Source organism: Pipra filicauda, unplaced genomic scaffold, assembly GCF_003945595.2.
Source record: "Pipra filicauda isolate LSUMZ 115617 unplaced genomic scaffold, ASM394559v2 scaffold368_size711631_pilon, whole genome shotgun sequence".
NCBI lineage: Eukaryota > Metazoa > Chordata > Aves > Passeriformes > Pipridae > Pipra > Pipra filicauda.
Window position 1 is genome coordinate 920 of NW_024104496.1, and position 24,690 is coordinate 25,609.

Here is a 24,690-nt window from a genome sequence, read left to right on the forward strand (position 1 = left end):
GAACCAGCTCTTTTAACTTAGATGCTGAAGTAAATTATAATGGGCAACTTAATCAAACTGTGGTCTTTCTTCTCTGAGTATGTTTTGGGAGGTAGTATAACCAGACCAGAATACTATAAATTCATCTCAGTGAACATACAGAGTTTAGGGACTGCACACTATTTTTCCCTTATTGGCAATTGTGTGAAAAAGGCAAAAAAAGTAGTACATTAAGTTACATTGTTAAATCTCAGACATAGTTTGTTATTTTAATGCAATTTGGATTTGAGCCGTGAATTCAAAGGATTCAAACAGGGTCTCTTTGATCCAGTTAATCCAGTACCATAGTTAATACTTATATCTTCTAACTGTGTGTGGTCACCTTTAAAAATGTACCTGAAATTAGGAGTAGAATAATATTGGTTTGTTTTAGTAATTTGTGATAAATATATTTTCTTACAAAATTGCACTGAACTGAGATTAATAGGTAGTTTCAATATATACTGTGCGTGATTTAAGAGATGTTCTTATTTTTATATATGTTCTTGAAATCTAGGCACCTAAAGCTATTTAAAATCTTAGTGTGGATAAATATTATACAACTGCCCTGTGAAGACTTTTGAGTCACTAAATTTCCCTTCTGGATTAAAAACTTGATAGCTGTTGTACCTTAATTTTGGTGTCTTTTCAGTGCAAGGGACAATATCCAGTCTCTCTGATCTGAGTCTCCCTATTGTCCTTTGTTGTAGGTTGCGAAGATGATACAGTCCCCTCTTGTGTTGCTGCTGCTGGCAGACTAGGGTTTAAGAGGGGGTGTTACCAGTGGCTACTGCACTCACTGTTCAATGTTTCAAACCCATCCAAGGAAGTAACACTCTCCTCTTTGGAGAGGCCATAAAATGCATGTTATGAATTGTCTCTCCTTGGTCAATGATAAAGAAAATGGGGCTATTCCAGTTGCAACAGGATTAATGAACGAGGATACGACGACAGCATCTCAACTTTCTCAGCCTGCAGCATCACCGCCCCCTCCACCATGTCCCCTCACAGGGGCTCCCCCAGCCCCTCCACTTCCCCCGGCAATGCTGCCTCCACCACCACCCCCTCCTCCACTGCCTGGGCCCAACCTACCCCTGCCTCCACAGCTGATAAATGGGCATGACAACCATGGCAAAAAAAAACGAATGCGGAGCTTTTTCTGGAAAACTATCCCTGAGGAACAAGTCCGTGGTAAAAACAACATCTGGACAATTGCTGCAAGACCACAGTATCAGATTGATACAAAGACAATTGAGGAACTTTTTGGGCAGCAGGAAGAAACCAAGCCCCAGGACTCCCGAAGTCGATCTTCAAAGTCTTCGTTTAAAGAGACTAAAGAGGAGGTAAGAATTGAAGTATAACCTCTTTTTTACATAATGCTGTGGGAGTTGTGTGAATTCTGCCTCGCCTTTGTCTCTTTCTCTGTCAAGTTTCATCCTTACGGCAAATCTGTCTTGATTTGAAGGAGAGGGGAGCGATGGGAAGGATAAACTCTTTGTTCTTAGTGGCACATATTTGTTTTTCAAAGAGCTAACAGTGTTTTATTATTTTAACTTGGTAAGTGCTGTGATTTGATCACCTGTTAAAATAAATATGAATAAGTGGAGGGAGCTGAAGGCATCTGTATTTACTCTTGTTGGATAGCCCTTGAGTTTTCAGTGTGGAACATAGGTGTGTTGTTGCCTTTCTCTTCAGCTCTTTCCCTATGTCTGTGGTGCAGATGAGATGTTGTACATACAAACATGCACCAGGCAGGAGAGAAGAGGGTCCTGTTGCAAGGGTTAATGCTGTATATACCCTTGGTGTCCTAGAGACATCAGGAAGGGAAGAACCAGAATGACAGCAAGGATATAAAACATAATATAGTGATTAAGAGTATTTGTTATTTAATTGAGGTAAAGTTTCACCTTTCATAAACATGGCTTTCCTGCTCATGAAAACCTTATTTCATCTACCCTACTTTTTCTGGGCATTAAAATAACCTTCTAACAAGATCTGAAGATTGTCACTGGTTTCTGTTCTGGTGGTGAGGTGCTACATACCAAGTACTCTCAGGTTCAGCCACTCTCTGTGAACTGATAAGTAGCTTTTCTAGTTCTTAAATCCTCATTTATAGACAGGCTCTTTGTGAAGCCTGAATTGAATTGTCTCAACTGATCTTTCTGTGAAGTAATTGGAGGGCTGAAATGCAGACTTAATCACTGGTGTGTGTCTACATACATGTTAGCTTGTAAAAAAAATACAGAGGGCATGAGGTTAAGACATGTAACAATGCATCAATTTTTAGTGAGAAAATAGGGACTAAAACTTGCTGGTATCTTTCAAGATTCGTGAGATGTCAAAATAAGATCAGCAGGGACAAGATGAGAAACCAGTATATTGATAGCTTGCATGTTGTACATAGACTAAAATGAAAGGTTTTGAAAGGCATGTGTATTGCAGGCTCTGAAGCCCTGACATCGGGAAGTAGTAATTGGAGCCATCATCAGAGGTAGTCATTACCTCTGTGCTGTGTTCAGGCGATGTTCATCTTCGAATCAGGAGTGTAGTGAGTGGACTTCCTGTGCCGTTTACAGATGCTGTGTTTTCCTTAGAAGCTTCCCCTTTCAGAACTGCTGTGTAGTGAAGATCTAGTTCTGGTAAAAATTACAATAAGTTTCATAAAACAGAATGTGGCTCATAGTGGTGCAGTAGCTGGCGCAGAGAAAAACCCCAGTGTGCTCCAGAACTCATGCAGCATTAGAGATGAAAATTAGAGGCCTGCAAAATAAGGGATTCACCAAGATATACAGTGCCTTGGAAACAAAAACCTGCCTTGCTGCAAGTTAATTGTTTTTGTGCATCTGTCTGGAGCTGATATGGTGGTCCAGTGCATCTGCACTGCTTGATGCCTGTGCACACTGGTTCGGGGCTCCCTGAGTGACTTTGCGCGTGGCAGGTGGTGAGGCAACAGCACTTGCCTCTGAGTGATGCCACTTAAGTGACAAAATGTTCAACACCGTTGCTAAGCTTTGTCAAGCATGCTGCAGCAGTGTGTCAGACAGTGATGAGCAATTTCTTATGTGTTAATGGACTTTGCCGTCCTATCTGCTTAGCAAAGAGGGAAGGAGATAATCCCGAGGAGCTATGTGTTATTGGAAGTGCGGAAGTACAGATGCGCAACAGCTCACCTGCTTAACGTGACTACAGACAGGCATTGTTCAGCAGGAGTCTGGAGGTCTGAGGCATGGGAAATGTTTGTGATTCCCATCGTCCGTGCTGTCAGGTGCTGCTCACTTACTTTAGTGCAGAATGATTATCCTCAGCTCACTGTAGTAAAACCTACACAGGCTGAAAGGAGTTGGAGGCAGGCTGAGGTACACGGTGTCTGTGTGACCTTGTGGAGAGCGTGTTAGCGTCGGGCTGAGGGAGCTGTAGTTCTCTTTGTGACTGTGTTACTGGCTGACAGGGAAAGATGGACAAGATGTTTTTTTGTTTCGTTACCTCTGTTCTTAGTTGATTTTAGAAAGTGCTTTATGGTCTAGCAGTGAAAATATTCTTTGGAGTTTAAATAGTGGAATTAGCAGTTGGCATAGTATGTCAGCAATGAATTTTCAAGATAACTTCAATTGCTTGAACTCTACTATCACTTAGATCCAAATCTGAAAAAAGCAGCACGTGTCCAAAGTGCTGTACAGAAGTGTGTGGCTGGAGAGTGCTCTGTTGTTGCAGTGGGGTTCCCCTCAGTGCAGTGGTGTAGCTTCAGTGAAAGTGGTAAAGGGTGATTCTTCAGCCAGTGTTGAGGAGAGACTGTGGAGGAGACTGGGGGGTTCATACCTTTTCCAGAGATAGCTGTTGGTTATAAAGTTATGAGCAGTTTTGGGAGAAGTCCTACACGGGTGGGAGCTCACAACACTACATGTCCTTTTAATTCCTCACTCGCTGGTGATTTATACAGGGAATTTAGCTGTAACATTGTCATTATAACAGAAGTCCCTTTTGAGGTTTGAGTCAAAACTCCTACAGCAAATGCTTTCCTTTTTGTAAACAATCCCTCACCAAACCCTTAGGAGATTAATTAACATGTTTCCTTGACTAAAGGCTTAATTTGCCCTATGGTTCCATGTAATTTGAGCCTCTGAAAAATAGGGGGTGTAGAAGTAAAGTTTACACGCCAATTTACTTTCGCCGTCCTTCTGTGGTGTCACAGTATGGCACAAAATACACTCAGCCAGGCTTATAGCAAGCCTGGCAGCAGAGTGGGCAGAACAGCTTGTCAACCAGAGGAGCTGGTCTTGCTTTGTCCTTCGAACTGTCCCTCTGCTCCTGTCCCTTACCTCACCCCATATGTCTGCTGGCTCTGGACAGATACTGGAAAATATAATACAGATACTGGATCCTCTGTAAACATATTTAAGTAAGTAGCTCAGCAGAATGCCGTGAGGTTCTTCATTTGTTTTCTGCTCTTTTAGTGAGTTTTGATGACTTGTGAAAGGATGCAGTGAATACCAGTTCCTGTACAATGGAGAGAGGAAGAAAGAGAAGGAAGATGGAAGGAGTGAACAGGATGTCTCTTGTCCCCTCTCCTAAACATGCCTTCTCTCTGTTTTCTCTGTGCTGGCTCTGATGCACATTCCACCTTCTTGAAAGCTGATTCAACCAGTTAATCCAGCAAAGAACTAACAGCAAGAACCAAATGAGATGAGTACCAGTGCCTGCCTGAGGGAAAGAGCAGGTTAGGAACGTGACAAGGGAGGATGACATGGAGTGGGACAGCCCTTTAGTAAGCTGCCAGGTTCACTCTGCTGCACTGTGGAAGTACACCTTTCCTCAACTATTCCAGGCAGTGCATGTGGCTCAGAGAATAGAGGCCAAAATATTAAACTCGACAGTGATTTAGTGCATTGTAAAGTGAAGTGGAAGTTGAAACAGGAAGTTGTTTATATTCTTCCTAACCTTCAGCACCAAGCCTGAGCCACCAGGATATTCCATGCTTGCTCTGATTTGTAAACTGTATCCCACCATGTGAAAGCCCATTGTTCTTATGCAAAGAATACATACAATGTTTTGCTTTCACTAATCTGTCATAAATCCTCTTTGTCATGTTCATGTTCCTGTTCCTCATTGATGATTTCATGGCAAGAAACTCCTGTTGCATTTCTGCAGTCACTACAAAGCCAGTTTTGATGAGAGGCTTTTTGTGTCTCCCAGAACACTCCTCTGAATCTGTCGTGTTGATTGCAAATTTGTGTCAGGGTTCAGGAGCTGATATCATCTTACCATCATCACAGCTCCACCATGGTACTCAAGCTAATTTTCCCCTTCTGTTAATACGTTGAAACAGTGAACATTTCAGTGGTGGATTAACATTTGTTGAACTGAGGCTCTGTTACCTGTGCCTGCTGCAGATTTTGGAAACATGCTGGGTTGAATACTATGGCGATGAAAAGCAGATTCATGAGTGGTGTCCGTGAATCGGTGTCCTTACTTTAAAGATTGCACTGTTTATGAAGCGGAAGTGGCAAGTGTGTGAGCCTGTGATGCTTTGCATTTAATGGCAAAGTGCAGGTGTTGACATGATGGAAAGTGTCTGAGGGAATTGTAGTATTTCCAGTTTCAGAGAGTTGAAGAAGATAAGAATGGAGAAAGCTCTCCTGAATTTATCTAAAGTAAATCATAAAATCCATATGAGAGTTTTCTTTAATATGAAGAATCCCAGTGAGAATAGGAATGTCTGTTCTCAATTTTCAGTTCCAGTTCAGTGTAACTCTTTGAGTCAGTAAGTCCGAGGGTATTACTGGTGGATGACACTTTAAAATCGCTTTAGATGGCAAGCAGAGATCTGGAGCATGCTGTGCCGACTCCAGTGTTGAAGGCCTTTATGAACAGAAGATAGGAGCAGACTGAGCAGAATTTAGAAAAAGCTGCAGTAATGTTTGAACGGTGAAAAGCAACAGCAGACAGCTTTCTGCAAGGGTGAAATCAAATGAAATCTCAGGGGAGAAGAAGAGTAGACATTGCAAACAGATGTTGAGACTAAGATTATGAATCTAATATGCAACTGAATGTGAGATGGATGATAACGTATTTGTGTGCAAGGAGTAGAGTATTTATGGAATATTTGCCAGGTTCCCCTATTCTCCTCCTCACACTCCCATCTGGAGACTCCTTGAAGGAGTTATGACAGCTTTTTCAAACACTTTTGATAAGCTCAAAGTAGACACCAAGCCAAGAATGACCAAAACCTGGGATGTGTTTTGATTGTGTGCTTAAACAAGAAATCAGGGGAAAAAATTGTGTACATGCATATACAGAGCAAGAACTGTGTATAAAATCCTGGTACATAAGAACAGCTATGACATTTTTATGTTGTACTGATAATACAAGTGCAGCTGTATATGTTCCTGTCTGTTGTTTTTCTTCACAGAAAGATGTTTAAAATTTCTCTAATTTGTTTGAGGTTGCACTGTAAATCTGAGTTGTGCCATAAAAACCAAAGGTTTACCCAACTGATGATCAGTCATCTTGTTAGCAGTTAGTGACTGACTGAAAATAATATATACAGAAGGTTAATTGTGAACATGTTTAAAAATCTCCAACAAACCAAAAGCCAAATCGTGATGGCAAAGCTTATAGGCTTAGTACAGAGAAATCAGAGAATTAGGAGTGACCAGAGCAATTGGAGAGTGGAGTTACAGTTTGAGAGGTCAGTGAGAGGTCCCTGCAGTAAAACATTTGAAAAAGATTAGATACTGCAGGCAGAGAGATAGTTGAACAGGTCCTGTGTTAAGGGGCTTTTCCTTAATGATCTGTTAGGGGCCACTCAACTCCCAAGATAACAGGAGAATAAACCCGCGATGTGTCCTCTTATCTTTGTGTATGCTAAAACTGAAGGGCTTCAGGCTAGCAATCTAATTTAATCTAATTGAAACTAATATGCTGATATTTCCTGAGTTTTCTAGTCTTTGTTGTTTTCAGAAGTTAGGAAATTTCAGAATTTCAGAAAACTTTCAATATGATTCACTCTTTTCAGCAGATGAGGAGGCTGTCTCCTAGGTGTATGCTGAGGATAGTCCATACCCATATTTTCGCCGTCACCAGCTGACTGCAAGCTAATTCAATTTCATGACAATGCCAATGTTGCATTTATATATGTATTTCTAATTTGAGCACCATCGCAGAGGTCAAAACGCCTTTCCAGTTGTCAAAACCTCAAACATGAGTCCCATAGTAGTCTTGAACATCTATGTACTGAGCTGTTTTATTGTAGCAATCAGGTGGCACTGTTAAGGTGAGACAATTCTCTTGTCCTTGTAAATCTCATGACTTTTGTAACTGTTATCACCAAAATAGCTGTGGTAAAATTTTAACCTTAAGGATACAATTTCTAAAACAAGTCAAACTTCTCAGGTTTAAGCTTGTATACTGTTACAGGAAGAAAAAGAGATAACACTTTTATTTAATTTTTTTTTAATTAGTGGAAAATGTCGTGGGGTTTTTTTCTCTGCTTAGTCTCCAGAGTTTATACACATAAGATGATGCAGCAAATCAACTTTAAAATACAAAGTAGGGGGAGACTGTTATTTTATTATGGATTTCCTTTTGCTTCCTTTTGAGCATTATCTGTCTCAGGTTTTGATTCAAGATCAACTTACTTATCTTTCTGTGGATCAGCGTGGCTGTTAGTTTGCATGAATGAAATCATTAGTGCGTACTGACCTCTGCTTAGAAATCCCATCCTCACATTTGTTATAAAACCTCTGAAATAACATGGGTTTTGAAGTGTGGTGCTCCCTAACCTCGAGGCCTTCAAATGCAATACAACCTATTACCTGATAAGCAACATTTCACAGATGCAGCGGTATGAAATAAGCAAGAAGAATGTTTTTACTTTGTAATGAAATAAAAATATTGATTCCTTCCATACATGTTGCTGTGGATTTTTTTTTTGCTGCACTTGGAAAAAGGTGTTTGAGTGTGTTGTGCATTTCCCTGGTAAAAACTAGTTTTGTAATATATGATCTTTGTTGATGAGAAATGCCTGTGTGTTCATTTGGCCTGTGATTTGGTGGCAACTGCACACAATTATCTGTAGCAATTGAAGAAACAATATCTGCATTATGTGCTATTTTCCTAGGTATTCTTAGCTTAATCTCTCTTGCTTTCTCTCCCAGGTTTCCATTTTGGATGCAAAGAGAAGTATGAATATTGGGATATTTCTCAAACAATTCAAAAAGTAAGATTTGATTTTTCTGTGCAGCTAGTGCAAGCTACAGATGTGTGAAATTCTTTATAGTGCTCATCAAATGTGTATTGTGCTCTGTTCCTTGTGGAGTTTACAGTTCTGTTCAGGTTTGTCAAACGTAATTTGACATAATTTGTTTTCTAATATGTTTAGTTTTGAGTTCTTTTATGACTTAGCACCAAACGTTTAGAGTTTGCTAATGTTAACCAGTGGAAGTCAGTTTTCAGGGAGTTAGTTAAGAGTTAAGGGAAGCTCTTGTATCTCATGCAATACTGCATGCAAACTGCCTTTCATTGGCTTCCTTTCTTTATAAACAATTAGTAGAAAGGGGAAACGTGAGGAACTTTTAAGAGCAAGCTGTTTCATTGCTATATGTATTTGCTGAAAATGTTGCCCTTCAGTAAAGGCATCCCTGAAAGTGGTGTCAGAACAGTGCTGTGGACACTGATGCATCCATAGCCTCACTGTAATTCCATTGAGTAGCCCAGGCACGTTTTTTATAATCTGTGTAACTATTCGCCCTGCAAGTGTTAGAAATATGTATGCTCAATTGTTTTTTCAAGGTCTGCTGAATCCATCATTGAAGATATTTATCATGGAAGAAGTCAGCCCTATGGTTCTGAACTGCTACATGAATTTCTTAAATTATTACCAGAAGCAGAGGAGGTAAAGAATGGTTTTACATGGAACTTATTTTTTTGTAGCGTTCTACTGCCTGGAATTCCAACATGAAGGTCTCTAAAAGAGGAATCCCAATGCCTTCCTGAGGCCAGGGGATAGGAAACCACTGAATGCAAATATTTAATCTTCATTTGACATGTAGTGTTGAGGTCGCAGTGTAGTCATTCCCCTCACATCAAGTAATTTCACCTGCTTTTAAGGAGTTGTTAAGATCCTTTAGCTTTTGTGATGGTCTCTTTTGTCCCACTGACATCTTAGCAAGACCTAGAACCCTCCTGTGTGCAGATGACTCTGCTCTCGGGATGTCAGAAAACTCAGAATCAAAGTATATTCTAAAGCAAGCAAATTTCACTTCTTTGGCACCTGCCTCCCGCTCTCCCATTACAGCGCCTGTGAGCTGAATGTTGGTAGCCCTATGCTACTGTCTTTTTGCCTTCTGGTTCCCTGCCTTCTTGGTGCATCTGGGCCTGCTCCTGGGCCTGGGTCATTCGGTTTCAACAGTGTAGAAGGGCAGCTCCAGTGTGCAGCACCCACTGAATTTACTAACATGGCTTCATGCTCAAAGAGACATGTTAGAAGGCACAGAATTACCACAGCACCTTCTCAATGTTCTCGTGCTCTCCGTATGACCAACATGCAAGTGCAGCTTTCTCCCCTCCTAATCTCAAACTTCAAGTCTATTCATAGGATTAAAGAGGTGAAGCTTCATTGACTGACCTGGGAGCCCTGCTTAATGATGTACAGTTCCTTCTCTGCTCACATATTTGCACTGACCCATTTGTATGCACTTGAGAGTAATGTAAACCACAAACTCGACAAAATTAGCATTAGAATTGCTTGAGTGCTTCACATCAAAGTGACGTCTGAAACTTGGGAAATTGCTAAGTTAAAGTCCACATACAGATCAACCTCAACTCACATGCTTTACCACTTCAAGGTCATAGGAAGCACTCTGTTTCCTCTGTGCAGCAGCAAATCTCAGATCCAGTCAACAGCAGAACGTTATACTGTTTTGCTGTCAAATTTATAACCCTAAACTGAGGGCCTTTGCAGAGAATCTTTTAAAAATTGTGTTATACTTGATTAAGATATCGTTTGGCATTGGGGGATATCAACAAGTTGAAATGTAATTAATCAAAAAAAAAAAAAAGGAAAGGCAACAGTAGTGCTGGGACCTCAAACCTATTCCCCCTTCCCTCTTTGTTTGAATTGTAGTACATATTCCTGTATATAAACAGAATTTATCTCCTTCCTCTGAAGGAATCAGGCAGAGGTGAACAGTGGAGTGCTAACTTAAAAGAAAGTGTCTCCTAGTTAACTTTGTGTATGTACAGCAAATTAGATGGAAAGAAAAGTATTTTTTCTTTTTTTTCTGGTTAGATCTTGGTTGTTATTTTATGACAAGTAGAAAATCTTTCAAATAACGTATTCTGTGTGATACAAATGTTGTTGTCCAGCTAGAACTGTTATGCAAGTCATTGAATTTTATCAATTTTGTCTGCAATACTCAAGTAGATGCTTTAGCTATCCAGGAGGTGCTGCTAAGAGTGAAAAGGTGTGTTTGTGTCCTAGTATATGGTTTGACAACAGACCTGCCCCTCAAGATAGTGGGACCAGAGAACTTAAAAAGTGCTTTTAAGGAGTCACTTGAGAAATTAATAAAAGATACTTTATGGTGTGGTAGAGTATTAGAAATTAAGGGACATCAGACATTAGATTTGTTGCTGTTCCCAAGGGAAGGCTGGAAAGAGGCTAGTTTCCACTGTGTAGGTATTTGTGTGTATTTAATTAATTCCATGCATCAGAAAAAGGAAAAACTTCTGTTCTCTTTGTTAATCTCTCCATAGTTGTTTAACTTTTGGGGAGTTTTCTCCTTGAAAGCTAGGTGGATGGCGGCAGGCAAGACAGGGAGAAAATCCTGAGTGTAAGGGACTGATGCTTCTGTTGGTATGGAAAAATGTTTCCATGCCTTCATGTTTTCATGCTCAAAGTGGTCAAAGAATAAATGGGTCCAATAACTCATTTACTATTGTGGCTCCTAAAATTTTAGTGTAGGCAGTTAAAAAATTCATTCTTTTTATGAACCTTGGGGCTTTTGAGTTTTGTTTTTTTCAGCTTTTTTTCCTAAATGTATGTTCATTGTCTGCCTCTGAGTCTGAATACCTGTCCCCTGGAATAGTGATTCACCATTTGCCAAGGGAAAGGCATCAGAAATATACAACCTCACATATAAATAATCCAGAATAACTAGAGATACCAGGTAAATTGGTGTTATTTGTTCTCTGTTCCCTCTTTTGTTTAACACTCCCTAATTTCTTTTTGTCATATCATGTGAGAGAGACAGCTTTGGCAAGGTGTCGTCACATTGGCCTGTCCTTACACAATTCCTGTCCTCAGCAAGGATTCCCTGGGATTGCCCTTTAGATACTTCCCCTTCTCCTGAAGACCTCCTTTGTTGTTGTAGGGATTGAGAATTACTGTGAGCAGAGACTTAAGCATCCTAAAAGGTTAGTTGCTATTCAGTTACCAGTGCAAACTGTCTTGGTGTAACCCGTAGGTGGGCTTCTGGATTTCCCCTTTGTATGCTCTTTTCAGCAGCTCAGGTATTTTTACAGTCACATTTCCCGGCAGCACAGGTTTCTTGCAGGTTGGAATGAGAGCCAACTACCCGCTGCTGTGCTTGTGATACACACCAGTAACTGTGTTTGGAAATGTCTTCCGTTTTTTCTTTTATATAGCACCATAAATCCTTAGTCTGTAAAAGTGAAAGAAGGGAGAGGAATACCTTTCCTGGTCATAGCTGTAGAAAGGGCAACTCTGGACCATTTAGTTTCTTCTTTTTCACCATGACCTTTACAGTTCGTCTAATGTGAGTAAATGCCAGCTTTGTAGTCTCATCTTATCTTATCTAGAAGTGTTGTGATACACAGTCACATTACCTGAATGTGCCCCTGGTCAGTAGTTTGACATTTGTGACACATTTTGCATAATTTCAATTGATAATATCTCTGGTACCTGATGGATGTTCCGGCTTTTTTTACAATATAGGCTAAGTACTTGCATTAACAAATACATTTATCATCTGCTGTCCTTAAAATTATTCTTTTTATTTGTGGTATTGTATTGTGGCAACTCTATTTATATGCATAAATACGTGTCGGTACTGGTAATTTTCTAGCTGTTTTCTAAGAAAAATCCCAACAGCTATCAAATCTGTTGGGATTTTTGTGTATAAATGGCAAATACTGGCTTTACTGAATGGTTTTCTCAGACTGAATAAGACTGCTGTTGAAATATTGGCACTGCTGTGAAGTCTTTCATAAAACTGAAAACATTTGGGTATTTTTAAATGTTGAATTTGAAAAAGTTGACAAATACTTGAAGCTGGCAAACCTGGAGCTTGCTGCAAGGTTCCGCTCAATGTTTTGTTCAGGGCTGTGGGTATGTCTCCAGTCTGGCCACTATACAGTGGCTAAATAAAAAGACCAAGCAGATGTATAAAAATTCTCAATACAATAACAAGTAAGATAAGATCACTGATTTTGTATAAGCCTTCTTAGAAGTCCTGCTGTTTGTACCATACTGTGCTAAGCAGTTTTGTAAGAGAAAGAAATGCCTATTTGGAATCTCCTCTGCTTCACCCTTTTTTTCAGTTCATTTTTTTCCCAGGGAATCTTAACTAAGGAACGGCCTTCTCTGCTGTGTCACTTCTAAAAAGATTCCTAACTGTTTCTTAACGATATCCCGTTGAAATGGCTGACAGCTTTTATTTACTGGCATCCTGACCAAAGCAGAGAAGGAGCTTTTAGCTGCTTTTATGTGCATATCATCGCACTCCTCAGCAGGCCCAGACTGGTAAAAGCTGAGAGTCCAGTGTTTAACGAGCTAGAATAGCCTGAATTTGTACTTTAAATATATACAGAAGAGAGCGTATCATACTGGTAATCAGCTCACCCACACACATGCACGCCCAGGTTATCAACACAATGTCTTAACTTCCTTTGTAATGTCTCAAGCCTGTCCTTTGCTTGTATACTCTGTTTTCAAACCCTAGTCATCTGTCACCTGCTGTACTGGAACTGTTTCTGTCAGACAGCTCTACCCTTTTCAAACCACGTCTGTGTAGTTAACTGCCCCCTCCTTTTCTCAGCCACTGCTGTATAGGGCTGACCATCCTTCAAAGCTTTCATCTCCTGCTTCCTTTTTTGCCCTTTATGATAACCTGCAGGTTTTTCTCCATGTCTTTTTATCATTTGCTCATGGTGGTTTGCCACTGCCCAGGCTTGTGCCCCATGATGCCTCACTGCCTAATACATTAGTTTCCCACACGCCCTTGTAGATGGATTCCACTGTGGTGCCTTTGGGGGGTTTGGTGTTTTTTAACTGTCTTTTTTGTGAGTGCTCTGAATTATTTGCAGTGGCATGGAACTATTAAATAAAAAAACTCAGAGAAAACATTTATTCCTGCGTAGAAGTACAACATACCTGTTTTATGCCATAAAGTAAAATCCCACTGTGAGTGTTACTGGTAGCTCAAAAATGACCAAAAACTTGAATGCATTAGCGTTCCTGTCTGTGAGGTATAATGACATACTTGCAGTAGGCATATCTACTGCAATTGTTCACAAATCAAATCAAAGATCAGGCTTTCTATGTTTCATAACTGTTTTTAAAATTAAGCAAATTACATATGTGAGAACCTTCTGTATCTAAAATCTGATTTAGTGTGCATGGGCATGCATGGACAGTGCAAATGTATATTCCATATACAAATATAATGAAAAATTAAATTAGTAGCTCTGCACCCAATTTGAGTAATACAGAACTGAACATACAATGTAATTACACTCTCTTGCATATATACATTGCACTGCCATACCTCTGTAAGTGACTGTCTACTGTTGTGGAAAAAATTTTGTTGTGCTTGAAAAGAGGAGGGCAAGGCCTGAACCGAGAGAGTTACTCATTGCAATTTTACAAGAAGCCACTTTTTTACATCTCTTGTGTTCTCAGACTAATACACCTATCTACTATATCTGTTAATATGATTAACAGTGAACATTGTTGTCGATCCCCGTAGTTTCTTCGCAGTTCCTGGCTGCATTTGGTATTTGAATTTGACCCCAACTTCTAAGAGCCATCAGAGAATCTCAGTTCTCTTTGGGAAGACTCGGACAATATGGCCGCAGAGAGAAGAGGCCAGTCCCATGGGATTTTTAGTAGTCTCCCTTGGAATGTATAAGGACAAACATAAAAAATGTGTTTCAGTAATTTTTAGCTTTGGGGCTCAGCAGCTGTTTTTTTTTAGTTTATAGGTAGTGTCAGTAAAGTCAAATAACTTTCTTTTTTGCTTCACGGTCATATAACTGGTCTTTTTCAGTCATGAAATTTGTAATAAAGAGGGATCAGAAAATAAATTGTCCTATCTTTACCTTAAGCTATTTCCCTGATTATTTACTTCTTTAAGGCCAAGTTAACAGAAGATTTAGTCTTCTATGTGAAAAACTTACACATATGGAGAATCAGGCTATGCTATGCTGAATTCCAGGGTGAAAATGACCTTATAACTCTATCCTGTTCCTGTTTTGTCTGCTTGTGGAATGGGTCACTTTCCTCCACCATGTTTTGATTTTGGACTTGTTAGGTGAGCTGCTTTGCTGCTTGTTATAAAGTTAATTTTGAATGCCTAAGGAAAAACTGGGGGTTAAGATGGTTGATGTAGGCTGGGAAAAGTGTAACCAGGTGTTGAGCACATGATTGATTTAAGTCTGGTTATATAGGCCGTCTTCTGGGTTGACCCAAAGCTTTTTGCATTTTGACATTCACACCCCATGCTACCTATCAAAAGGCAGCCTCATCAATGTCTTCTGTTGTGCATGTTTAGAAACATTCCTCCTCTGAATGAATTCTGGGATTTAGTACTCCCTTGCAGCGCTCCAGGCATTTTTCTGAGTAGGTAGAAGAAAGAGGATTTCATCCAGTGTCTGTAAAACCAAAATTCCACACAGAAAACATTGATTGCTACTTACTGGCAAAAGTATATTTAAGTATAGTACAGGTAGCATGAATAAGTTAATATTCCTTTGAGTATCTCAGGATCTCTTGTTCACTTTTTGTGCAGTTAAGTCTTCAAATTGCATCTTCCTATAATTACCTGTGGCTGATATGATCTTGATTTTGGTGACTTGGGGTGGGTTTTTTGGTGGGCTGCTTTTCTTTCTTTCCTCCTCCTCTCCCATATCTGAATACCTGTATCCTTTTCAGGCAAACTCTGATGTTTGCAACATAGTAAAATGAGGTTTGAGAATTTGCAGGGTTTTTTGTTTAGGTTGCAGACCACTATTTTTTGAAAGCTAGGTTAAAGAACCTGTAAAGACTAACTGAGATAGTAGACATATTCCCACTTCATGATGCAGAAAAAGTGTTTATTTTGGGTTTGTTTCTTGCTCATTTAATACTTTAGAATTATCAGCATTTTCAAGTCTCGTCTTTCCTGTTTTTTGTTGGCAGACTTCTTGAATTACTCAGTAAATTAGTAGTTTTCTCAGGCCTCAAAAAACGGGTATACTGTTTATCTTTAGAGGAGCTTTTGTCTGAGTGTCTTGAGTTAAATGGGGAGGTGTTAGGAAATAGAGCTGATAGCCTGAATAAAAATTGCTCTCTGATTAGAATTCTCTTTCTTGGTCATAAGTTTTTGTTAGTTGTTTTTGTTTGTTTGTTTGTTTGTGTATGTGGTTTTAATTTGATTTGGAATTCTTTTCTACTCTGGATTTAATCTGTATTTTTTGTTTTTTCTTTCTTAATGTGTTGTCAACATCTATTTTTTTATGATGTGGAAAAAAATGTGAATAAAGCAGAACAAAGTGGTTAAAAGAATCCTTTTCTTCTGCTAGTTCAGAATTTTTTTTTAAATCCCTGATTTTGCATAGCATATGTTGTTTTCCACTACAAATCAGTTACTTTTTTACAGTCCAAGCAGGAAAATAATTTAAGTGATTAATTTGGAAGCTGATTCCGTAAAAAAACCTCTTGATATCTTGGTAAATCATGGCAACGTGATAACTGTTGATGTCCTGATGTAGTGTGCCTCTCTCCAGGATAACTTAATATGCTTTCTAAAACTGAAGACCATCTGTGTAAACGTGGTTGTTAATGGGCTTTAAGTGTAATGCTATAAAAAGGAAGGATGATGGGCTGATGTGTAAATCAGTGGAAACATGCAACTGCTGCTGGGTGTGAACTTGTTGGTTGAATGAAGAAACAGGGTACCTGAGAGTGAGCTCTGCTTTTGGACCCAGTTGCTGTGTTGGAAGATGTGGAAGAAACTCTAGTTACACTTAAACATATGTGCATGTATTTTTCAATTCTTCTGTATAAACAAATAGTGAGTATGTGGGCAGATCATGCAAATATATGGATTTGGTGGAGCCGGGAATGATGATTGCCAAAATTAATGCAGTGATACTTCCTTTATATGTAAATGGTGTTTTCAGAGTACTGATAACAAATTACTTAAAATGCAAGATTGGCTTTATCTTTAAAATATTTCATGTGAATGAAAAATACAAACTCAAGAGGATGCAGTTTATCCCTTAAGAGTGTTTTAGGGGAAATGGTTGAAGCAAGTATCTTGAAAAAAACCCCGTAACTTAAATCTTAACTTCATTGTGCCAAAGAGATCCAGGCAGTCCTCTGCTGGAAGTTCTGAACACAGCTAAACTATGCCCAAGTGCACAGTTATTGAAGAGTTGAGGATTGTTTTTCGGATCATCATCAGTGTCCTAAACATAGTGATGAGAGCAAACATTGTTCAGAAATCAGAATCACCAATGAGAATGAAGGCATTGTATTTTCTTCCATTGGACTGTGTTTTTTGGGAGAAGAGTGATGTTATTTTTAAAATTTTTTTTTGTGTTTGGGGTGTGTGCAAATTACAGGAACCTGGGACAGTGAAACCATTCAGTCACTGGGTGGACTTTCCAATGCCTTCTGTTAAATTTACTGCTTTTCAAGTTGTTTGCTTCCAAAGTCAAGTTAATCTTGATCTTTGGTAAAATTCTTTGCTAGTGTTTTTTTCTCTTTTCTAGGTAAAGAAATTAAGAGCTTTTGATGGAGATGTATCAAAACTGTCTCAAGCTGATTCCTTCATGTATTTACTAATCCAGGTGCCAAAGTAAGGAGATAGCAGGTTTATTCTGTTCATGATAAATGTTGTCTTTTGGCTGTCAGTTCTAAACCTGTTTGTGTACTCCAGCTATGCTCTTAGGATTGAAGCCATGGTGTTGGAGAGGGAGTTCTCACCCTCCTGTGCTTCTCTACAGGATGACATGAAAATTATAAGACGGGCAACAAAAGGTAATTAAATATGTTGGGACATGCCTAATACTCTTGTTTTTGTTAGCATGTTAATTAGTCTGCATTACGAAGACTAGAGCTTGAATTTCAGGTACCTTAGCTATTAAAAGGAAGCTAACTCCCCTCTGACAAATGCCATCAGGGTGTGCCTGGTGAATCTTTGCTTCCAAAATCAAAAATCTGGAGACTTTGGACACACTAGCAACAAGTTCATGAGCAAAGCCCGCAAGTACTGTATCTTAAACTCAGAGAAGCAAAGGTGTCCATGACCAAATGAGGATAAGTCATCTTTTGCATACAGTTTGCTCATTCCTGCACCATTCTCCTTCTGATGGAATATGCTTGTTACAGTTCTCTGCTCATTCTTTCAGAGATTCATAGAGAAAGTGACTGTACTTTCTAAATTTCTCTATATGCCATTTCCTTTTGAGGTGGCAGTATTGATAGGCTAAAATCTTTATGGTAGAGAATACTATTGCTATTCGTATGTTTTCTGTTTCTGTTCTCTATGTTTCTCTATATATCTATTTTGTTCTTTACCTTTCACAAGTGTTGAAATGCTGCAGGTGATTATCTGTGTGTCTTCTACTCTGCAGGAAAATACTTAATTTCCTGTTTTCAGTTAAACATTAATGCTGACTCTTTCCAGTGTCTTGAGTGACTATTTGCCCTGTTCCTCAATAAGAAATTCCAATTTCATGCTGGAAATGTTTTTGACAGGCTAGTAGAGCACTGCTTAGACTGCTTCTAGTAGTATAAAAAGGCACAGTACTAAAATATTCAACTATTAGCGCTGGTGATTAGGATAGTCCTTTTAAGTGAAAGCAAATGAAAAAAAGCCTGCTGTGTTTTTCCCACCAGTGGGGATTGAACTAGTCCTTGACTCAGGAAAACGTGCCTTAGCTTAAGATGGGGTTTGAGTTTGGCCTTTTATTAGGATTTCTTTCAAATCATTGTTCTTTGTGTTTTGAGCAGACATATGTGAGGGCATATGTTATATGTAAAAGCAGCTGCACCTTAATGTCCTTCACGTCCTTCACCCAGGACATCTGTAAACTTATGAATTAATTCCCTCCAGAGGAGACACTTTGGTCTCCAACTCCTGCATCAGGCCAGTCACGCAAATCAGACTGACTGAGCCTTCCCTGTTTTCAGTCCACTTGCGTCATGTGCTCTCCATTTGGACTTTTCACTTCAGGGTTTGTTGATAGCCCGAAGTTGTTTAGGAATTATGTCTACTTTTCTATTGCTATCTCCTAGGTTTCTTTCCTTGTAATTAAGCTGAGAGAACACTCACTTAAATTTTAATGCTGACAATCACTAGGGGTTAGGATGGTCTAAATAGCCTGATGGATTCTCATCTAGCCTGCAAATGGATGTATGTCATAGTGACGCGGAGCAGGCTCTTACTATGCAAAGTCCTTAGAAATTGCCTTCTCTTCTTGGCCTTGTGAAATTTGCTATTCTTTTCTGTATTCTCTTGTCTTTCTTCCTCCTTGCTTCCTCACCTATAGCTTGTTAGATCAAAGGTTATTTAATTAGTTCTATGTTCTTAGGCTCCTAATACTGAAATACAAATTTACAAGGGCTACCTGCTTCCAAAATGATAGATTACTGCATTGTGCTGCATTGTTGAATGCAGGGTAAAAATTACAGAATGTGAACTTGAAAACAAAATAGATTTTTAAAGTATTTACGCTGCAGTTAAAAGGATTCCACCTTTTATTATGTTCATCACTCTAAAGTATAGTATATTACATTAAAACCAGGTCATGGTGATTTTCTTGCTGTATGGACACTTGCAAATTTGGAGTTATTTGGTTTGCCGTGCCACTTGTGTAATGCCAATTTATTAACTCTTTACAGTTCTGAATTTCTGCATCTCATTTCTAGGGCAATCTCTCTGGTGCCTTTTAAGCACATGTATTGTTCTTTGCTCATATGTGTAAATGAGCAAAATGTGTAAATGATTTGTACTAAATCATCTTTGATATGACTAAAGTAAAAAAAATGCTGTTCTGAGTTGGTGATCATACAGAAATAAAATGATGATTTGTAGTGGGAGTGGGATAAGAAGGAAAATTTAAAAATTGCCTGTTATCTTTTCAGGCCTCATGGCCAAGTCTGCTAAAAAAAGAATAATTGTTCAAAAGCCCCATCCTGGCAGATGGCAAATGGATCCTGCAGGGTGCAGAACATTTGCCTCACACTGGAATTAATAGGTGGTGAGGTTACTTAACCATTTGCATGAGACACTTCACACATTGCAGGATTAGGCCCCAAATGTTTCCTTAGCTGATGGAAGTTGCCTTGGAAATACTACACTTGCTGAGTTAAAGTCTGAACATACACTCGGGGTTTGTCAACTGTGCTCGTGAATTGGAGTTATATAGTACCATTATTTTTCCCACGACCTCCTCAGTTTATTGTAGTTTCATGTTAAAATTAAAAAAAAAAAAAAAAGGTTTGAGATGAAGAGGAGTTTGGTAACTGACTGTGTATATTTCTAAACAAACACTTGTTAGACAGCAATTTTCTTGCTCCTTACAGAGCTAATGACTTGTGAGGAACTGCATTCCATATTGCACTTGGTCCTTCAGGCTGGGAATATTATGAATGCGGTAAGTGACATCCAAAAGGGAGATGGCTGATGGACCATACTTCCTTGTTAGTATTGCAGTGCACTGATGTCATGCCTCAGCTGTTTGCTCATTTCTTTTTAGGGAGGTTATGCTGGCAATGCTGTTGGATTTAAACTGTCGTCACTGCTCAAGCTGGCGGACACAAAAGCAAACAAACCTGGGATGAGTCTGCTGCATTTTGTTGCTCTGGTATAGAAAAACTATTTTGCTGGTATAAGCAACTGCTACAAATGTAGGTCCATAAATCATAGACAATAGAAGGGGCCATGTGCCTCAGAAAAAGCAGCTTTTTTACAGCTTTGATCTAGTATTCACCTTTCTTCTCCTGCCACAAAATTCACCAGTTTACCGCTACCTGGTCATCCTGTCCAGAAACTCATGGAAAACTTAAGTTTTTATATCATGTAAAAACTTACCTTCATCAAACTTCATCATTGTAGATTTTCTCTTATTGTCCTGAATTCTTACACTGTGGAAGTGGCTTATTTTGGTAAATATTCTTTCAATCTTCCTATTGAATCATTTGAGCAACCTTTTTGATAGTTTTTCTCCCTTGATGACTGACACAAGTTTGTAAAGCTGCTGCAGACTTTTTTCAAGCTATTTTTCTTTCCTTTCAAACTTCTTGATTTTAGAAGGAAGAGGATTTAAATGCTTCTATATCTGACTTTGGTTATCTGTGTACAAACTGGCTTAACAGATTTCCAGCCAGCAAACAATAGGGTATTAATTGATGTTTGCACAGGAAACATTGTATCTGCTCAAACAATGGCATCAGTAAATTGTTCTTTCCTTGACATTCCTTATTAATACATGTGGCTTATGTTCACTGGCAGAAGCAGCTATTATTGCACACTGGAAAATGGAAGCTGGAGTTTAAAGTTTCCAGTTCTAATCCCTGCCTTTCTTTAAGGGATGTCCTCCACTCAGTTGTGTTAGGATGAATGGGAAGAAAAACAATGCAAGAGAGAAACCTTTAAGTGCCCTCCCAGAAGCTTTAGAACTGTCAGACTTAGGGGCTTTGGCATGGTGGTGGAATGTTAATGGATTGTGTATGGTTTTGGTTTTGTTGTGTTTGTTTCAGGAAGCCCAAAAGAAAGATGCTGCTCTTCTCAACTTTTCAGAAAAAATCGGGAGTGTTCATGATGCCGCCAGGTGAGTTAAAAGAAAACTGAGAACTTATGGTTAGACCTGACTTGGAATTTTCTTATTTGTGAAGCAATGAAGCTTGTTCAAGAAAGTCTTGGCACAAAAACAGATCTTTACAAATGTTTACTGTAGCTTTGAGGGCTTAATTTCCATTTACTAGCAGAAGTATGCCTGCAATGTGCCTTCAGGTATGAGGTTTTTTATTACATGATCTCCATAGGGGTTTGGTAGTTCTATCTCTGTCAAGTACATGTGCGTGTTCATTACTTTTAAAGGATGGAACTAAAAGCGTGTTACTGTTTTTTCTTAAATCAATTTTCATCTGTCTCTGAGCAGGCTACTATACTTTTCCAAATCTGGTATCAGGTACAGGTGCTAGCCCTGGCTTTGCTTAGATGCTTTTTGAGGTTCCATTTGCTTCTCTCTATTTGCTGTCTTGGATGGAAAATCTGAATGGCTTGTTGGCTCTGCATTTTTTATCATCCTAAAGTCTCAAGCTGCATAATTTCAAACTGAACCTGATTCGTACCTCAATAACTGTACTTGCTTATGTGAGACAGCATGATCTAAATCCCAAATCTGGAAGCCAACAATGCTGAAGTTCTGTTCCCAGTTTTGCTACTTCCTTACTCTTGAGCTTTGGGCAATCTATTTACGTTCTTTTCCCAGCTGTAAAATGGATCTAGTCTCTTAGATCTGATGGAGAGTTAAATAATGTCTGCAAAAGACTGAAATCTTCTGAGGAAAGGAGTGGCCAGGGAGTTAATAAAAAAAATTTTTGAGGGACCACCTGTGTGGCTCTCTGCCATCCAACCCACACACCTTTTTGGCAGTCTGCCATGTGGCCTGCTGGGGAATGTAGCTTTCCTTGCCATCCAAGCCCCCTGGCAAACAGCAGGGGAACAGGCAGAATACCAAATTTGGTGATTTTTTTTTTTTCCTAACCACTTTGTCCTTTGATCACATTTGTTAGTGCTGAAAACCTTCTGTTGTAATTCATGCTGAAGTCTATTCGGGGAATGCACTCTGTACAGGAAAATGAAACAAAATTAAATAGTGCCTCACCATTGGGCACGAGGAAGATCTTTAGAGAGAACTGTCATGTACAAGTTGCTCATAAATCGTCCCAATTAGAGCATGTTAAAACAACTACCTTTATGTTCTTTATGTTTTATTGTCTTGCCTTCTTTACTTGTAGGCCATCCTCTTCCTCCTTCAAAGGCAGAAAAAAGTAGCCTGTATTTTCTACTGCTTTCCTTAGTTGCAAAAACACCTATGATCTGCCCAGAACAGGGAACTAATCTTTGCAGATGAAGTAAGCAGAGAAAAACCAGCACACATTATATTCATTTGTGTGTGCACTGACAAACTTATGCATGCTGTCACCATCTTGCTGCCACGTGCACTTCAGTCCGTCTGCCACAAATTCTTCAGCTTTACTATTCGGAAGTCATGCTGCTGGTGAAATGACCTTAGTTAGGAGTATGCGTACAGTTGTTAATCTTTAGCATTTGGGAAACCACAGTGCTTCAATTCCTAGATAAAGCCTAGTTCTCTTGTGAAGGAAATGCCATAGATTTAGAAGCATTTACTCTCAAAGTGGCTGAGAGATTTAGGTGGGAACTCCCATTGTATGGAACGTGGGTCTCCCAGGAGAACGCTTAGATTACATCAGATCAGAGCTCCTTCCTGTGATCTTCAATTTCTGAGTTACCTCTCCATAGGAGCAGCTCTGGTACATAGTAGAAGGATGAAATATTATGACTGTTGGGTTTATACTGTGTAGGCTGTGTTGCTGTGACTGCTTAGAAGAATGTAGCATGCAATTTCATGATGCCAGATGCTACTGCCAAAATGGGTAGTCCTGGCTGACAGTCCCCTGTGGCCCCCTTTTTGTGGCAGCTCCTGTACTCAAACAATGATGTAATCAATTGGACCAAGCAAAGGAAGCAAACTGGCTCTTCCGTTTTCCTAGGTTAATTTTCGGTACACAGATGTGGCTTGGCCATCTAGAAAATGAGCGCTAGCACAGGCACCAGGGAGAGAAAAGGAACATCTGCTCAGACGCAGGGTGGCATTACCCTTTCTCGTGGTAAGGGTGGGTAGGACTGGCTGGAGTTAACTGTGAAACCACACCCCATGGGAATCTTTTGAGGTTGCAAATAAGAAGAAATGTGCTTATCTCTCTCCTAACCCTCAGTGTCTGCTCTGGAGAGATTTCCTGAACAGGCAGGTCTTGTTTGATGGCCAGGTTGCACCTCATGTAAAACATCCATTTTTGCAGCATGTTGTGGCTAACCTGTGGGCCACTCCTTCTCCTTTGATAAACATTCTCCTTATATGCTATTTTTAGGTTATCCATCGATAATGTAGAAGCAGAGCTCCACTCGCTGTCCCTCAAGGCAAGATCTGTTAAAGACAGCATCCGACGAGACCCAAAACTCTTTCACCAGATGGAAAGCTTTCTCCAGGTTTGTAAGATATTGGTGTTAGTGTCACCTGAATGCAGGAGCATTCTTCAGATGAATTCAATTTGTATGGACATGTTAATAAACAGAAGTGTTATTTTAATACAGCTCCCCTATCAGTTGTACAAAGGTGTTCCAACCTCATCCTATTTGTCAAGTAAGAGTGTTGGACTGTGTTTTTACAGGGAGGGATACTGAGTGTACGTTGCCCCAGGCTTGTTAGGCAAGCATGTTTAATGCATGTGTAGTGACTGATGAAGATCGGTAGTTAAAATATAAGACAATTTGGAGTGGTCAATGGTTTTGTACTTTGCAGCTGCCCAAAATGTAGTATCTCTGTGTTACGTTATACTGGAGCACGTCAGTTTTAGCTGAGGCTGTGCAGTAAATATAAATCTTTGTTGCTGGGTGTTTGAAGAGATACTAGCAGCTGGAAGGTTAAGGAACTGTTTTCTCTACTAATTTATCCTTAGCACAGTGTCTTATTGTGAGCCATTCCATTATTTCCAGGTGGGTTCACCTTTTTTTTTTTTTTCTTTTAGTACTGCAATGACTTTACAGGCCTGAATATGTATAGCACTTAACTTTAAAGCAGAGTTCTTGGTATTTTCTGAGTATGTGGTGATGCTTGGAGAAATACATATTATACTTCAATTAAATTATTTTTCTGTTTCATGTTATAGATAATTATTAAAAGTAAAAAGGCAGGTGTTGATCCGGAACTTAACTGCCCTGATTTTCCACTAGCAAATATAGTTAATAGTCCCTGCAGTTTTGTAGGAGATGAAAAGCTGATGAAGAAAGGGGTGGGTTAAGATTGAAATACTTGTCCTCATTCACTCTGAATTGTTGGCTTTTATCCATTGCACCCAGACTCTTTAATGTTATGTTTTAACATGTTTGGGATTTTTAAAAATTTAATAGCTGGTTTTATGTAACACTACAACCTTGTTTAGGCCACATTCCAAAAGAAATGTTGGGAAAAAAATCGTTTTACAAATGCATACCTTACATAAACACTTCCATTTTTTGTTTCTAAATTAAGGTGATAGCCAAGCTGATATAAAAGTCAGCTTTGATTATCTCACCCTCATGAATAAAGTACCGAATATGTGGGAGGGACTAATTTTCAATGTATGCTTTTATCATTTGT

The 24,690-nt window shown here is 39.3% G+C and overlaps 1 protein-coding gene across 1 annotated transcript in view; it reads left to right on the forward strand.

Annotated features, from left to right (window-relative positions):
* The first annotated feature begins 732 nt into the window (after window positions 1-732).
* FHDC1 (FH2 domain containing 1) overlaps window positions 733-24,690 on the forward strand; it is a 31,746-nt gene continuing 7,788 nt past the window's right edge. Inside the window, exons 1-9 of the mRNA XM_039384654.1 lie at window positions 733-1,361; window positions 8,172-8,233; window positions 8,806-8,908; window positions 17,011-17,096; window positions 17,178-17,278; window positions 19,829-19,899; window positions 20,002-20,109; window positions 21,005-21,075; window positions 23,423-23,540. Of these exons, the coding sequence (XP_039240588.1) occupies window positions 879-1,361; window positions 8,172-8,233; window positions 8,806-8,908; window positions 17,011-17,096; window positions 17,178-17,278; window positions 19,829-19,899; window positions 20,002-20,109; window positions 21,005-21,075; window positions 23,423-23,540 (1,203 nt within the window). The 5' untranslated portion in view covers window positions 733-878. The remainder of the gene's footprint in view (window positions 1,362-8,171; window positions 8,234-8,805; window positions 8,909-17,010; window positions 17,097-17,177; window positions 17,279-19,828; window positions 19,900-20,001; window positions 20,110-21,004; window positions 21,076-23,422; window positions 23,541-24,690) is intronic.